The 18,587-nt window shown below is 38.9% G+C and overlaps 1 protein-coding gene across 1 annotated transcript in view; it reads right to left on the minus strand.

Moving 5' to 3' along the window:
• Window positions 1-18,587, minus strand: part of LOC103048694 (copine-5) — a 160,630-nt gene that overhangs the window by 18,751 nt on the left and 123,292 nt on the right. The window contains exons 11-14 of the mRNA XM_088153182.1: window positions 17,699-17,740; window positions 17,099-17,174; window positions 5,897-5,950; window positions 3,957-4,018 (exon numbers count right to left, since the gene is read on the minus strand). Coding sequence (XP_088009308.1) covers window positions 3,957-4,018; window positions 5,897-5,950; window positions 17,099-17,174; window positions 17,699-17,740 — 234 coding nt within the window. The remainder of the gene's footprint in view (window positions 1-3,956; window positions 4,019-5,896; window positions 5,951-17,098; window positions 17,175-17,698; window positions 17,741-18,587) is intronic.

The following is an 18,587-nucleotide window of genomic DNA, read 5'->3' on the forward strand; positions in this document are numbered from 1 at the left end:
ACTAGCACCAGCCAGGGGAGTACTTTCAACTCCAGAAGAGAGCACAAAGGTGTAACTATCTCTGGTTGTGCAGAACTGAGACCCCACAGATCCATTTCTTTCATCGGTGGTGTCCGAATTTGCCTAAGCTCAGAAGCTGCAAGTAAAGGCCAAAGGACACTCCCCATCTGTGTTTATTTCCATATTACCTCTGAGCCTGGAGATGTGGCAAATCCAATAACTAATAAAGAAAATCTGTAAAACTTAAAACTAAAGTCATAATAAAAGAAAAAAATTGCACAGAAAGCAAATTGCTCTCCAGGCCTTAAGTGCTAGCTAAGACTTCACACACCCTGCTGAGCCCCAAACAAACCATATCATGGCACAGCATAATACTTGAACCAGGGTAGTAAGAAATCATCAGATAAGCTTGTAAAGGAGCCCTGCTGGGAAGCTCGGTTGACTTCTGCCAAGAAAGAAAACAGATGAGTCAAGGAAAGGAAAGGAGTAATTCCTAAGATGTTAAACTGAACACCTTTCTCTTGAGTTGAGAGGGCCTTAAGGGAAATTTGGTCAAAGGCAGTGAATGAGAGGAAACATGTTGAATTACTCACTTGAGAAAAGTAAGAGGATTATGAGTTTCAAGAAAAGAAGAATAAAACAAACTTACTAACATATTTCAGAGAGCTTGTACTAACTGCCAAAAACCATTCAAGGTCCACTTTAATACTGAATAAATCTAAGAAATCTCTTCACCCTTTAATGAATCTACATCTTGGTCTTTTAGGATTCCTTCTGAGAAGTTAATAATGGGTTATTATTATTGGTTGTTACTGTTGGTTGTTAAATGCTCTGAACGTGCTTGGATTGATTTCTAGAATCTAGTGCCTCTCAAAAGCCACAAATTGAACTCTGATGGATTCTTCTGTGAATTGACATTTGCACATGGAGAATGCTGGGTTTTTATGGGCCAAGAATGGCTGGTAGATACATCAGCTAAAACACTCTTGGCCATAAGCAACAAGCCCAGTGCCTAATGTCTAAATAAAAGCCAGTTCTCGGCGCTGTATAGAAAACAGCAACAAAACAGTAGCAAAGGTGGGAAATATCCATCAGATTTGGGGAATGTAAGGACTGCAAAAATTCAAAACACCTATACACACAAAATTTGCAAAATAGAGGACTGCAGAGCAGCCCAATCAAGACTTGCTTTCTGAGTGACCATGAAATGGTGACTGCTGGTTAGTTAGGGAACAGAGCATCGTTAACATGAGGTCCCCATACTGCAACATTTTGTTGCAGCATCCCTTCACATTGCCTAATCCAGATGCATTAGGATGGAAGAAAATCTGGTTAGCATTTTAAAGTAAGCAATCTAACTTGCACTTTCCAGACTAAATATGACAGTCATCCTCCGGGCAGTGCACATCTCCAAATTTTGGAATACAGTTCTCAACACCAAAACTGCATACCAAAATGTGCATGCTAGGGAAGACAATCTACTAAATGCATTTGTTAGGAAAAGTTGCAGTGTTAGTAAATACATGGTAAAACTGATGAATGGGAAAACTGAACATAAGAGACATTTGATTAAATATATGAAATATTACACGGACTGAACATAAACAGATTTTGCTGGTGAGAACTGGCTATGATGACTCAGTGGCTGGGAGGCAAAAGGGATTCTGGCTGAAGCAAAGGTATATCAGCAAAAAAAATATCTATTCAAGGTGTGGAATTCATTTGAGCTTCCTTCTTCAAAATGACTTTGGACTTTTAGAGGCTATTTTTTTTTCATTTTTTTCTGTTGCAGGTGGCAAGAGAAATAGAAAGTAATATAGCTACGTTATGTAAGATGAACACAGAAAATAGTACTGACTCAGCCTCTCCCGAGGTACCTTATTCCTCATTTTTTACATGTCTTCGATCCTCTATTAGCTTATGTTTTAAGGTTCTCTCTCAATGCCCATTTTATCTAACGCAAGTTGTTATTCTTAGGTCTAATAAATTAAGCACTGGACCAAAAGCTCTATGTTATATCCTCTCTCACTGTCCCAAATACAAACAGATCCTCTTGCCTTTGCTTGCAGATTTTGATATTAATTTTATATCTTGAAGCCCATTAACATCAGACTAAGATCCCCTTTTAGCAGGCATTCTCTATGCATGGCAAAAACTGGATCCAACCCAGTGTGTTTTCAGCAGTTTTATCTTGATATTCTCATGTAACAGTTCCACTTTCTAAAAAATAGATAATCTGCTCACCACGGCTGGGCATGGATTTCAGATCTTCTGTAACCAACAATTTTCTTTCCAGTGTTCATTTGAATAATTTATCAGTAATTCAATGTCTGATGGTGCAAACAGGCACAATTCAAATCAGAAGGGAAAGCCATTTGTTACACTCATATAATCAGGGGAATCTATCTATTTCACTTTCAATTTTATTATCACAAAATCCCATGCACTAAGCTTTTTGGAGAGATGGTGGACAAAATGTTATAACAAATATGACATTATAGAGATGTATCTGATACATGAGCTCAATAAACGTTGCCCAGGTGTTTAGTTGTACGAATAGCAGGCATATGTGGAGTTTTAAATCATAAATAGCTCAATGGTTGTTCTCCTGTGGCATTTTAAAATTGTATGTTTGGCAAGAAAATAGCAAATAACTGGCTTACGCCACAGAGCTGCAGCATGTTTCCTGATCAGTTCTAGTTACCCTGATACAAGCTAAACTTCATATTGAAACAAAATGGAAAATATTTCCCAGACAGTATGGTAATATTGCAACCAGGCTTATACTGTTTGGGTGTTCTCAAAATAGAACAAGTCTGATTACTACCCAACTAAAATTGAACTTCTGTGTGTCTAGTCTTTAACACTGTCCCACCAGCCCAGTGCTTCATGGTGTTGGTTAAATCCTCATCATCAGTCTCTAACCCCGCAACATAATTTTATAATGACATACAAGAATCACCTGTTGCATTTCCATGTCACCTGAGGCCAGGACAATTGGGTTATCAAACCATTACATGATCAAGAATCATGCTGGTGCAACAGCTTGGTCACTTCTATTTGCTTCTTCTCTTTGGGGAAACAAACCAAGCAAAGGGAGCTTCATACTGGGAGCTGTCGTTTTGGTCTTGGGACCACAACCCGAGTGATGCCAATGATGTCATCAGAGGTTGGGGATAAAAAATCTTGGCTTGCTTTGTTTTGTGTGTGTAGATTTGGGTTGGTGGTTCACAGGCGGAAATGGGAGCATTTCACAATGCTGGAACTTTGTGCTTGCATTCCCACCCCATTTCTCTTTTTTTAGCTGAAAATCATGCTGCCAAACTTTGGCCATTTCAATGCCATCTTTTGGCAGCATGATTTGGGCCTAGCTTCTGAGGATTTTGGAGAATTTTAATGGTGTATGTTTGGCTTCCTGGAGGCTTGGGGAACCGTTTCTGCTGCTTCTTTAGGTATTTTTGTGTCCAAAATCACACAACTGAAACATTATCATTTTGCCACTGTTTTGTCAGTGGAATTTTTGGATATATTTTAGGGGCTGTAAAGGGGGTACCAGACCCACCAAATCTGTAGCTGGTTGTGGCTTGCCACCAAGGAACATTTGAGAATTATAATTATGCATTCTCAAACAAACCAGAACTCATAAACTAACCACGAACCTTGCTTTATAGTTTTTAAAACTAATCCTGCCTTACCTGGGCATTTTTAACCTAATTCTGGTTTCAGAAATCACACAAAGCTACGCCTTCTTAAAGATCTTGAAAAGGGAAGAGCAAACTAGCAGCAGTCATTTACATTATTTATTAAATATTTTATTTGTTTTGGCTGAAGTACAATTCTATCCCAGTTAGACTGCAGCTCTAAACCCAGGTTGGTAGGTAAATGTATACCTACCAACAGTCTTTCCCATGTTGTCTGGATTAAGTTTCAGTGTTTTAGAAAGAGAGACCACTTACCCTCCTTTGATGTAATCTAGAAATGTATGTTCTGATTCTGTGGCAAATGAGAGCAATGTTACCTTGAAAAGGAAGAAACAGGATTAATATCACACAAGGGACCACAAAATAATTGTTACTGGTGTAGAAGCATCTGGTGCTACTGATGGTTTGCAGTCACATCCAAAGCCACCCTATCTTCAGTCTACTGACTTTCAACAATGCCCAGTCCAATGGGCTTTCTAAGATTACCAGATTTGGGTTGCAAAAATCCAGGAGAAACATTTATTTCCTCACTGAAGATTTGAACTCAGAGTCACGAGAACAGAATAGTTGTGATAGTTACCTAGTAAAGTCCCACTCCAGTGGAGAATCTCTCATAAATACAGTGACCATATTTTCTTGGAAAAAATAAAGGACAAACCTGAAAAAAGGACAAATCTGAGAAGTTCATAAGGATAAAAGAAATTAATTGTTTATGTTTACAGGTAGTCCTCACTTAATGACCGTTCACTTAACGATGGTTCAAAGTTACAATGGCCTCGGGAAAAGTGCTTTATGACTTGTACTCACACTTACGACCATCACAAACTATCACACCACTCCCCGTGATTGTGATTTGCAACCTTTTTTACGATGGTCATTAAGCAAATTACCGTGGTTAAGCAAATTGTGTGGTCATTGAGTGAATTCCGGCAAAAAAGTCCATTGGAGAAGCTGGATTCATTTAACGACCATGTGATTCGCTTAATGACCATGTGATTCGCTTAACAAACATGGCGATTTGCTTAACAACCATCATAAAAATGGTTGTAAAATTGGGTCTGGTCATGTGGTGACTTGCTTAATGATCGCCCCACCTAATGACCAATTTTTTGGTCCCTGTTATGGTAATTAAGCAAGAACTACCTGTATAACTTTGCTTTACAAAGGAAAATTCAGGAGCAAAACCAAGAAAAACTTTACAAAAATTCATATTCTAATAAAAATATCTAAAATCAAACAGTATATGTAAATTTATTTTAAAAAGACAATTCAATTTTCATATTTTTCACATGAATGTGAAAGACTGTGCATTAAGTGGTACCATTTGTACGGTAAAAGTTAAACAACCAAAATAAAGGTCAAAAGTGAGCTTTTGAAAAATAAATAAATCTAAAGGACAGCTTTCTGAAATAAAGGATTGTCCTTTACAATAAAGGATCTATGGTCACTGTACTCATAAGGAACAGAGTAAGTCAGACCATTGGACCATTTAATTGAGGAATGCTGTTATTAACAGTGGCTCTCTAGTGTTTCAGACAGGAGTCTTCCTGATCCAACTGGTTCATACTGGGAACTGAAGCTCAGACTTTCTGTATGGGGTCTACCACTATGGCCCTTCCTTATATATCCTACTCTACCAAATTAATCACTTTCTCCTAGGGGCAAGGCACAAAGAGTGTGTTGCCATAATATGTTATGCCAGAGGCATCAGCCAGATTTAACAACTGTTAGCAAAATAACGTGGATTTATCCAGCAAATGCACTAATCACTCAAAAAGTCTACATTTTTCCTTGCATGGAGAAATTAACATCAATTCAAAATCATTTCTAAAATGTTCATTTACTCTGTGTTAAAACATTTATCAATAGAGTTCCGCCTGCCTTTGATTAAAATCAGACTGTACTATTTTCTACTATTTTAATTGTAGAATCCTGGATGCAGGACTGAAAGCCAACTGTTTTTACCGGCCATTGCTCTGGCTGGTATTTGTGTAATACAACTGCTGGGACAAACAACATTGGCAGTGATATATTATTTGCTCTTCAGTTTACATCAACATATGCAATTTGCTGCCCACTGACTTCCTCTTGTTGAGGCTCAAAGAAAAAAGAAATCCCAACTTCAAAATTACTCAGATGACATGTTGGGGAAATATTTTAATACATCAAGTAATATTTATAATAATGCTACTCACTGTTCCTGAATTAGCATATTTCTTTTTCTTCATTTTCTTTTTGGGATTTACCACCTGAGAGAAAGAAGAAAAATGATGCTGATATAAACATCTCCATGAGACATCTGCCCTGGCCGGCCTAGTGTGTGATGTATAGTGGAAGCAGCAGACGCATTCCTGACATTTATGCATACTAATCCCATCTACTTACACAGCACTTTGTAGAGGAATTTCAGAAAACAAAAGAAAAGATGTAATGCTGCCCCAAGGAGTTTACAAACTCTATTTAAACAAAGAGGAAGTCTAAGACTGAAGAGGCAAGGGGGAAAGGAGAGAGGCACAGAGAACAACATACGGATGGTTATACTGCAAACAATTTCACTTGCAAATCATATGGCTTCCGCTTTAGTTACACGTGCTGGAGTTTTATTTCAGCAGGGCAGAGAGCAGGGGGTTAAGCCAAAGCCTTTCACAAACACACCAACACTTTTGAGAAGGGATATGAAGAATTCAGCTTGTCTTGTTCATTCTTGCAGCTACTCCATGAGCTACTCATTGTTATTCACCATGTACCAACGAGAATGGAAACTGAGACAGACATTAAAATTCTAAAGACAAGGAGAAGGTGAAGCTGTGCCTCCTGGGGTCCCAAATATCTGCAGTCAACAGAGATCTTTCTAAAAACAGTGAAGAATGGTAGCAGGGGTGATTCCTAACATGCCAAATATGAAGTATGAATGAAATCAGTTGCAACACTGTACATGCGCCATAGCATTGCATTACAATGTACTTGGTACCTACAGCCATCCAATCCTCCTCCCACTCACACCTACCCCGTTTTCTCAATTTGTTTTTATGCCATGCGTAGCCCATGATTTCCCCCAATCCCAGGTTTTAGTCTTATCACACCATGAACACCCACGGTATCTGGCAATGCAGCCTGCAGCCAGCACACAGCTGCCAACACGTGCTGCAGTGTCAGTGCGTTCTGAGCGCCTTTTCTCCATTGTAGGCTGCTACAGATCAGGTTTTATGTGTGCCACACAATCTGACAAAAATATGGCGTTAGGTACAACATTAATCTTCCTCAGACACTTATGTTTATTTTCACTGCTCCTTCATTTGTTTTAATCAAAGGAATATTTGCTTTCTGGCAGGGCAGTTGTCTTACAAATGTTTAACCAACACCTATTAAATCTTAACGGTTCGTAATGCAGCTGCATAAGGCTTTCAGGAGTTGGGAATGGAGCTAAAGTCCCCTGCTTGCTCTCTCCTCAAAGCCAGGATAAATTCTTCAATGCAATAAAAAAAAAAGAAAAAAAAAGAATAAGATTAAAAATGTATAATTTATTCATATTAGGAAACTCAGATTTCCTTGGTAAAAGATTTGGATTATTTTGGTGCAGAAGGTTAATTTTTAGCATGAAGTACACGCCAGACTGCTACCATCTCAGAAGTTATGGCACTATTCTGGGGGCCAAGCAGTCCTTCTGCTTCATTCATTCAACATCAAGCTATTAGAATGATTAGATGTTTTGATGCAAGACCTGACATTCAAACAAACTGGGTGTTTCCTTCTCTTCCAGATCAGAAATGTTTCCTGGGATATAATCCACGCAAACGCAATCATGAAACAGGAAATTATTTGAATTTAATGAAAAATAACTGAAAATGCAAAGTAAATATGCTGTGTAATATAGTATGGTAAATGACCATAGGAAGTGTACAAATTCAACTTCTTTCAAATAGATTATTGAAGTATGACAGTTCTAAGTTTAAAAGATAATATTTCTGAATTAAGATCTAATTCCCATTATCAAATTCTAAATTAACCATTCTGAGATAGTTTTCCTACTTAGCCTACAGTATTTCAAGAAATGAGAATAGACTTAAAAGTTGGAAACACAAATTCGAGATAAATCCAGTTCTGAAGGATCATTAGAAAGAAATTTGAAAATCAAGCTGCCACCATAATGTTTTTATACCAATCTATGGTGCAGGTGTATTTGGAATTCTGTGTATATTATTCATTGCATATTCGGGCTGTGCAAATCATTTGAAAGGGGTGGTTTTGCAAGCTACATTGGTGCCAGCAAAATACCCTTCTTCAAAGCATTAAAACGGATGCAACCTTTAGAAGGTTTGTGTGGCTACTTTGAAGGCTTACCAGAAAACCCCAGGAGATGCGTTGTCTGCATACAAATGCATGCGTACAAACAACCCCCAAAGCCCCTAAAGCAGCTACATGAAACTTTGAAGTAATGTGGCTCTTTGGGGAGGAGTGCTTCATTGATACCAGTGAATTTTTTTGAAGTGCCTATTTCAAATGTTTTATACAGTCCTACTGAACATCAGAAAAGATATACCAGAATGGTGGGAGAGTCAAGGCTAATCAATGGAAGTAGTTCTTCACAATGCAGATTCTCTGTGAGATTCACTAACACATGATACAGCAATGACTGGGTAATTTTAAATGATAGGGAAAATGAATGGAAGTATTGTGTATGTGCAGGCTACAAACTGACATTCACAGCTGGCCAGCCTCATGTTAGATAGTCAATCCACATCCACAAGTGAGGCATGACTCTTGGTCACATTCAAAATTAGATTGAGTCCCTCTCTCTTCTAGAGATAAAAGGGACTTTTTTTTAACCACAATGTGTAGTCGAACAAGGGAGAAGCCAAGAAAAAGAAGCTGGACAAGATTGAGGGTTCACTACTTCCTCGGGAGCCTCTGATTAGTCTCCCCAAAAAACTGGAGAAAGCAGAAAACTACTATTTAGGTATTTCTGTTGAAATATGCAAAGGTCTAGCTAGAAAACTGTGTTAGTTCCCCCCCCCTTTTCTTTTTCTGTGTGGAGCAGAATAAAAGACTGGGATAAACCCAATTTTCTAAACTATGCAGAGAAATAATATTAATTTCTCTGTTTACTTTAGAAAATTGGGGTTATTTCATTTTTTTGTTCATATGACGGGGGCATGAAGAGTAAACATTTTCTTTAGGACCTTCTTGGAAACTATATACTCATATGGAATCTCTGTACTCTCTTTCAAGAACCTGCTAGAATGCTTTAGGTTTATTTGTAGCAGGCTAACACCATTTTATTGTCTACTTGGAGCATTTCTTTTGATTTTTCTGTGGATTTTTAGTTTAGTTGCTGACCATGATCAAGGCAACTCTCTTTTTCTAGAATGTTAAACACATGTAATTTAAAGTTTAACATTAAAAAGCAGCCTTGTGATTTATCTCTTTTTGATAATAAAATTTGATTTTGTCTATCTCTTGTGAGATTTGTCCATATTTCAAGGAAGAACTGAAGTCTTTTAGCCATGTGCCCCTAAGCTACACAGGAGCTTCTGTTATACAAACTATTCTATTCTATTCTATTCTATTCTATTCTATTCTATTCTATTCTATTCTATTCTATTCTATTCTGTTCTGTTCTGTTCTGTTCTGTTCTGTTCTGTTCTGTTCTGTTCTGTTCTGTTCTGTTCTGTTCTGTTCTGTTGTTCTCTTACCTTTTAATTGCCAGGAAGGGAGCACAGGGTGTTAAAGTCCTGTTTCTCATATATACACTAAGGTTAGGAGAAGCATAGTATTGTGCCCTTTGGAAGTTAGGTGATGACAGCAGGAACTACCTAGCAATTACTTGAAAGCAAGATGTTGGGCCACAATGTGAAGACCTGTATTATTTCTGGGAGAGAAAATTTGAAATATCCAGCCTTCCACTGTATGGGCTCAGCTAGTTCCTATTGTATTTAGGATTTGTTTTTGTTAAAGAAACAAAGTGATCATTCTAATAAGAACTTAAAATTAATACAAAAATAAGAAGGGCTGCTTAGCTGTGTACTAAACCTTTACTAATAGGCAGGAATCATGAGATCTGAATGGTCACTAAGAATTCTCTATGAACCAATAGCAGTTCAAGTCTTAGAATGTGTTCTTACTGGCAATCAGTTTAGTCCTTCCAAAAGACAACCATAAAATGCCCTTGAAAAGTATCCGGAAGCTGCAGCTGATACAGAATGCGGTGGCGTGAACAGTTTTGGGTGCCCCCAGGGCTGCACATATAACACCTCTGCTGTCTGAGCTGCATTGGGTGCTGGTCTGCTTCTGGGTACAATTCCAAGTGTTGGTTATGATCTTAAAAGACCTTCATGGCATGGGCCTAGGTTACCTGAGGAACCGTCTCGTCCCAGTTACATCGACCTATCCCACCCAGTCCAGCAGGAAGGGCATGTTGCAGCTAGAGAATTTTGTCTGGGGGGGTCTAGGAGGAGAGCCTTTTCTGCTGTTGGCCCTGCCCTGTGGAATATCTTGCCCCCCAAGGTGAGATTGGCCCCCACTCTTTTGGCTTTCCAGAAGAGCCTTAAGACCTGGCTCCGCCAACTAGCTTGGGGATCCAATGGGGACTCCTGACACTGGGAATGGTTAGTGCCCTGAGGATGCTCTCTCTGCTTTTAAACTTCATTTGCAGTCTTTTTAACTTTGTTTTGTGTTTTTAACTGTTTTCATGCTTTTTATGTGTCAGCTACCTAGATTCACTTGTATAGTGAGATAGACGGCATACAAATTTGATTTATAAACAAACAAACAATAATAGGCTACAGATGAGGGAAAGTTGGGTTGATGCAGGATTGGTAATTTTAACACCCAGCAACCTCAGCCAGCAAGGCCAATGGTGAGGGTTGTAAGGACTTATAGTTGAGCAATATTTGGAGAATCACAGGTTCCCCCATTGATGGCTCAAGAATTACCTTACACACAGAGAATGGATCCTTCATTCCTTTGAAAGAGAATACATCAACACATCCAATTTGTTTTTTATTGCCTATTGCCAGAGAGAAAGTTTTCTCTCTATCCTCATTATGAAAAACAGAAACGTAGATTCCTTCTCCAATTTCATGGCAGTCTGTTCTCTAGAAGAGCAGACTGTGAATTACACAAACTATGCAAATTTCTCATCTCCATTTTCTTCTCCTCCTCCCCATTTTTTCCTACTGAGGAGAAAAGCTGGGTTCTTTGAGAGGAGCAGCTGGGATCTCCCTGTGCCTAGTCAGGCCAGTCATATGAGAAATTGGCCTAGAACTGTCACATTAGATACTATTATAGCAGAACGGCTGAGCAGAATATATCTAATATGCAAAAAATGATTGGTAATAAGAGGAAACCCAGGCTCTGAAGTAAGTGGTCTCACGTCTGGGCATGCACACTACTGCAACTCTGCTTTTCAGATTCACATGGGCTTTGTCATCTGTTGCTGAAGTCAGATCTTCAACTTAAACAGAAAAGCACAATCAATGGATATTACAACTAGAACTAATGACAGGCCATAACCTCTACTGGCTGAGATCATAAGCTGTGATTTTTAAATCATGTTTTATTGAAAAAAGAATTGGTTGGGTTTACATTTAATATCAAATCATACATCACTGTTTACAAGCTACAATAGCAGGATTCAAACACAAACAGTGGCTTAGCTCACCATGTGTAGAAAGTATGGAAGATGACCTTGATGGAGATACTCAAAAACTGTTGCCTAGGAAAAAGGGGCTAAAGCATCTTTTAAGTCTAGAATAGTGTTTCTCAACTTCAGCAATTGGAGTGGACTTCAATTTCCAGAATTCCCCAGCCAGGATGGCTGGCTGGGGAATTCTGGGAGTTGAAGTCCACATATCTTAAACTTGCTGCGATTAAGAAACACTTGTCTAGAACACCCAGATAACATTCAGAAGCGAATGTTATCTGGATGTGTGTGAAGTCCACACATCTTAAACTTGCTGAGGTTGAGAAACACTGGTCTAGAACACCCAGATAACATTCAGAAGCAGCTCAGACAGACACTGTACCTCTCCGATTCATAGAACTACAAGAAGGAAGAGGAGGTACAGCATACTTAGGGTTGCAAGATACTGTTATAACAGTCAGTCTCAATAAAAGCAGTTTTAGTCTTCCTGTGGAGTTGATTTCATGGTCTGGTCTACTTAGTGGGGCTGGCATTGCATGACTCAGTCAAATCTAGTTCCAACCTCCTGGCTCTTGTTCAGTGCTGCTTAAGACTCAGTACTAACATTAATATGTCAGTCCAATAATCTCAAGAGATATATAGATATGCATGGGCCTCCAAGGGGAGAGTGGTGTTGTACAGATCATGACACTATCACATAAATTATGCCAATTATGTAACATCACCGGAGCTTTTACCAAATGCTATGTAGATAGGAGGGATATATATATACTCTTTAACTTGCGAACAGTTTTTGATAAAAAGCTTTTTCCACAGACTCCTGGGAAAACCTGGGAATTATGTCATAAGAGGAAGAACTTTTGTGCATGAAATGGAATTGAGGGGAGAATTATATATAGTTTTCACAATGGAACAAGTGGCGAGTTCCCCCTTCTCTCCCACATACAACCCTACGCTCCCATGTCATGTATTTTATTCATCAATGATGTCAGTCAGGAGATGAGCACTGACGTTGCCAAGTTAGCAGAAGACACTGAATTATTCAAGATGGTGAAAATACAATTGACTGTAACAAGAGTCAAAGCAACCTCTTCAAACTAGATTAGGAAAACAGAGTTCTTAGCCACATTTACAGATAGCCTGAGTCTAAGTTGTAATGATTCATCAGGAAAGAGATATTTTGGTTGTGGTGGGTAGCTCAAAAAAAAAAAGAAAAAAAACCCCCACATCATCTCAGCATGCAGTCCTAGAAATGAAAAAGGCAAACTCTGTGTTTGGGATGGTCTGGAAATAGGTTAAAAATAGAACAGACACTGTCTTAATGCTTTTATATAACTCAATGGTGAGAGTGCAACTGAAATATTGCATAAAGCTCTGATAGTTCCATTCCAAAGAACAGGATGTTCAGGCTGAAAAGTCAAAAGAATTGCAAATGTGGAAACATCACTGAGAACTTACAATATCTGACCAAAAAAAAAAAAACCTTATAAAAGCCAAAATAAAAGAATCCACATTAGTTTCTCGAACTCCTGAACAAATTGGGATAGAAAATTAACAAATACTGTATAAATTACAAGGCATAGAGTTAACTTTCTTTCAAGTGGCCTCCCCTAAGGGAGGAATATGGCATAAAGGCTGGTTAGCATACAGCTGGAGCAGACTTGTTTGAGATCCAGTTATCTAGCAATAGGCAGCCAACTCAATCTAATTATGATACTGCACATAATCTGGCTCAAATTACTTCTCTCCTTGGCAATCCCTTATTTATGTTTTTACTGAGACCTGAAATTAGCACAGTGCTGTTGCTGGCAATGCCCTATCAAGTGACAGTTTTGTACTACAACAGGGCCACACTAAATCTGATGTACACCATGACCAGTTAGCTCTACAGCAGATATTTTAGTAGCAGAAGGGCTTTAGTGTAAAGGTGTAAATCAGGCCAGAAAGTTATTGTTCATTTTTAGTCTAATGCATTTCCACCTAAAATGGTACATGCGTACTCTCTTGTTCTTGGAGCACATTCTCTCCATGTACTCTCCATGTGAACACAAGATTGTAAATATTCTATTAGCTTCTACCTATAGGACTGTGAAAGCTGCTAATACAGTATGGGGAACCTCTGGCCTGAAACTGACTTCACTAAAATAGGCAGATTTGGGAGAATTTGAGGGGTTTGTTTCTCCCAACTGAAAAATGGAAGAAAATATTGCTTCCATAAATACAAGGCATGTATGTATGTATGTATGCTTTAGGGACGATGTGCAATCTATAGGCTACAGAATTCCCTGTCTTTGTTTTAGGCCAACAACTCTGGAGGGCATCAAATTTAGAAAATTTGGTTAATATACCAGCAGAACATTTCATTCCTGGCTGAATATCACCTGTCTTATGGGGACCAGAATTCTGCCAATAGCCTTTAGAAAATACTGAAGAAATATAGCATTGTATTGTCGAAGGCTTTCACGGCCGGCATACGATGGCTGGTGTGGGTCTTCCGGGCTGTGTGGCCGTGTTCTGGAAGTTTTGTTTCCTAACGTTTCGCCAGCACCTGTGACCGGCATCTTCAGAGTGCAGGAGCACAGACAGGAGCAGTTCTCTCTGTGCCCAGGGTGATGTGATCCTTTTGTGGGTATTTATAGAGATCTGGGGGGCGGGGATTGGGTGTGTGTGTGGGGGGGGTTGGGTTACTGAGTGGCTGCTTGTTTTGGTGTCTGCATCTGTGTGTATCTTCCTGGGGATTAGGCAGGGTTTTTTCTTCTATTGAATTGTTAACGAGGGGCTGCTGGGGGTGATTAGCAAGTTCATTGTGTGAACTGTTCACACGTCCTGGTGGTTGAGCTGAGTTTGTTGACCTTTTGCAGGCTGTATTTTTCAGGATTGGTAGCCAGGTTTTGTTGATTTTTAGACTCTCCTCTTTTTTATTGAAACTGTGCTGGTGTTTGTGAATCTCAATGGCTTCCTATACTATGGTATACTAGCCTGGTATACACACCAGCCAAATATAGCATTATTCAATTGGCTGAGAACCTCAATATTTTCAGAGTATAGATGGCTTTTGAAAGATTTATACTTAGGATTTTTTTCCCAGCAGAGGAGAAAATTACATTGATATATGATGCACTGAAAAGGAAAGGGTGGCTGTGGCCTAAAACAAGCCTTAACATAGACTGATTGTGAGAGATAAGAGAGTTATCTCTATCTGTGTTGGGATTAGAATCTTATTCAATGCGAGAGAAATCCTGCCACTGTTCCAGGAATCCAGAGGAACCAATAACTATTAAGGTTGTTCTAGAATGTTAATAGATCAGTCGTCCTCAATCAAATTCTCTCTTTGCAAATGCCATCATTCCCAGCCTGCATTATCCCCAGCCAGGGGTCACACTGGACAGGGATAATGGATGTTGAAGTTCAAAAGTTTTGGAGGGTTTGAACTGGAGAAAAGTGAAGTAAAACAAGGCAGCACATCGCCTCACTCGGGCAGTATTTCCTGACTGGGGCAGCAATACTACTATGCAGTTTGAAGCAACTGCCTCAGCCTGAGTGTCACAAAAGGGCAGGAAATGATTATTTTCTTTGTATTTTATCTGCTTGGGAGAAAGATGCTTTTGATCTTCTTCCCCTTATTAAAATATTTAACAGGCTTTGGGTACAGCTTCCTATAATTTGGATAGCTAAAGGGTGCCATTTGCTGCTCAATTATTATTATTATTATTATTAATAATAATAATAATTAATAATTAAAGCTTATTTACTAGTCTTTAGCCACAACTCCACTTTGAAAGGCTAAATGAGCATCACACTATGTGGGCAACCATAGTATGTAACACAATACAAAATCAGCAGAGAAACAGAAAACTCTGTCTCTGTACTGCAGTTCCAACCACACTAGGTACAGTGTGACAAAGCCAAGCAGCATTCTCCAGGAAGAAAAGGTTGCAATGATTCTCTTACTGGAACGGTCCTGGGAGAAGCAATAGTACAGTACTGTAATTCTTGCCCTTAGGACAAATATTCCACTGCTGAAATCCAATCAGTCACGTTAAGGATGTTTGATCTGTCCACTTTCCAAAAACGAACTACAGGATAAGGATGAATTCAAATGTGCAAAATTCTGCTTGCTTGATAGATAACTGAAAGAATTAGGCCCAATTTTGCATAGCCAGCTTCTTCCTAAATGTCTTCCTTCTGTGGTCATTATTCAATGCATGGCCATATGTAAATTATTCAGCTGCTGGAAATCAACATTGTGTTGATTCACACTAGTCTGAAAGTCAGAGTAGTTCAGTGCAACATCATCAGCTTCTCTAGTTTTCCAATTTTATGCCAAGCACATAATCTTACCTTTTCCTGATGTCTGCCCCAAATTAGCCTTTTTGCTGATACACTATTGGTAGGTTGGGATGTGAGCATCCATGTTGCTTTGGCTACTGGTGCAATACTGAGGAATGCCAGATTCTACTGGCTATGTACTATCTAAATCCTACAGTCAAGTAATAATGCCAATAATATCTATAAATTTGATTGAGCATATACTCTTAAATGGTTAGAAAAACATGACTACATGCAACCATATCGTTATATCCATTAACAATCTACTTGAAAAAAATGCCATGACATGTAGAAGGCACATATCACTGCATTTTTGAAGAATGTTTGGTTTCCTTTACTGATGCTGCAGTACATGTTCTCTTTCAACTTTTTTTTAAAGAATAGCAAAAATATAGCTGATTCTCTTTCCCTTCTCCTTCAACCCACTGCTTTGGGCCATGGGCATCTGCTGCTCTGGATGCAGTAATCAAAATGACAAAAATAGTGTTGTGCTGTCAAGACGCAAAGTCCACCTCTTTTGGACATGTATGTAACATCACAAAGCATGTACAAAAGGAGTGCAGCTTGTGTCACAGCGGCACAATGCTGCTTTTGTCAAATTGACTGATTTGACCCCCTCCCCCAAACACCACTGAACTACTCATGTGGGTTGGGGCAACCCCTAAGACAAAGATCACAGTCTTTTTAAAAGTTAAACTAACCTTATTGAATTAGAAACCTTATTGAATTAATAGTGGTCTGATGTAACTCTGGCTCATTTTAATGGAACTTAAGCTGGAATTTCCTAACACAACATTCCCCAACCAGCTGCCCAACAAACATGTCGAGCTAAAACTCCTTTAAGAATATCGAGTATGGGAGTAGTCCAATGTATCTCAAGAACACTAGACTGGGGAGGGATGCCCTAGTAGAACTTTCTTCCCACATGGATCTATGGTTTGGAAAAGCCCTAGAGGGAACCTGATAGAGGTCAGGGGTAAGTAGTATGATGGGTAATGCGTATGGGCAAAGCCAATAACCAATTTCTTCTTGAATTTGAGGAGGGGGGATTTTTGTCTTGCTTTCCTAAAAAATATGTTAAGCATGTTTTAAGGCTTATGCTATCATTTTCTACAATTTCACACCTTAAAATGACAAGAAACCACCCAACTCAATTTAGTTATTTTGAGAGGAGAGGTTCTAACAACTACAAAAATGTGGTTCCAGGAGTGCATGTAACTCTTGCAAATCAAGTTGGCCACTACGGTTTTAATCAAAGCACCACAGAATGCAGGGGTCTTATAGAATGGACCAACTGGGTCATAAAGTCTGACTACCTGTTCAAGACAGGAATCTGTTAAACCATTCCAACAATTTTTTCAGTCATCCATCAATATCAATTAATCTTGGATGTTGATATTAAGGGACACTTCAAAAAGCTACTCACCTCATAGACATTAAACTGGCTTTGTCCTCGTGCCAGTTCTCTATAGCTGGTTGTAAACTCTCCAATGAAATCATGGCTGTTAATAGAAAATAAGACTGTGAGAGGTGCTATAGAACAGAGATTCCCATTTCTCTATACCTTGATGGTCCAAATGAGGAATAATAAAAAGTCATAACCAATCAGTGGTGATTCTGCCCACTCCTCACTTATTTAATTTGTATATTTTTGACCCAGCTTACAGCATACTTTTCATTCTTCTCCTGTCATTACTTAGACAACAGACCCTCTATTAAATAAGTTGATTCATAAGGCAAAGCCAGCTTTTCCAAATCTAGGGCTGTGAGATGAGTTTGGATTTATAATTCTCACAGTTCTCAACTTCATGGCTGTAATTCTGGTGGTTCGAGTCTCAATACATACGGAAGATTGGGCTAGCAATTCTTTTTTCTTTTGGGGGAAGCACAAGACCTTTTGTCTCAAGCCCCATAAGGGAAATTCAAGCATGCCACATGCCCTTGCTGCATTTTCTTCTCATTTAACTTTTCTCAATGTAGGGGTTTTTTTTAAATGATTAAATGCAAAGATCTAAATGCTACTTACCTGCCATCTCGATCCCAATCATACACCTCCACTTTTATAGTTCTGCAAAAGATGACATTAATGGTCAAGTTGCAACTCCTATTGTTACCAGGTCAGTTTTCTTCTCTCTGAGAAAACCATTGGCAAAAAAAAGTGCCAAGCTGTACATTACAGATAACATTCTTTCTTTTAAGAAAGCTGGGCAAGTAAGCCAGGTGGGATTTACGGGATATTAAGAATACTCTGGCTATCCTAAATGGGCCTGCAACTGCCCTTCTAGCCTTTTCTGGATAAGCATCTTAGAACTGACGTATTAAATAAGCATGTGTTTACATCAAAGGCTCTTGCCATGTGAAGAAAAGGGAGTTGCCAAGGAGTGAACAAGTCCCTATCCTTATTCTGATTCAGAATGTGATATGACTGGGCAGGGAAGCCTCCAGCCGTGTAATAGTTCATAAGGGTGCCAGAACTTTGTTTTTTGTTTTTTAAGATAAGCCTTTTTTTGCTTCTTCTGGGCCATCCTACTTGGCAACTTAAAGTATCTCCATTATCCAAAGATGGATGCCCAAGATGCCACACAGTTCTATTGGCAAGCTGTGGCTATCCAGAATGTGCTTGAAGGCAATAATTAAAAGCTTAATCTAGACAAGGCAGAGATTTTCTTTCTTTTTTTTTTTTGAAGGTGGTGGAGTTAGCTTTTTTTAATGAAGGAGTTTTAGTGCATTCTTCAATAGGGTCTCCCCCACATGAAATTAAATGTGCAGTTTGGGAGTTCTCTTGGTCCCAGTTTCTTCATTAATGCTCAGATAACAGCTGTGGCACAAAGGGCTTCAGATGTGGAAATGCAGCAGAGTAAGTATATTACGCCCACTTCAAAAGAGGATATCAAAATAAAAAGCACCATTAGCAA

The sequence above is a fragment of the Python bivittatus genome, unplaced genomic scaffold (assembly GCF_059951505.1).
Source record: "Python bivittatus isolate LINGU-HERP-01145 unplaced genomic scaffold, Pbiv_v1 ctg000700_np1212, whole genome shotgun sequence".
NCBI lineage: Eukaryota > Metazoa > Chordata > Lepidosauria > Squamata > Pythonidae > Python > Python bivittatus.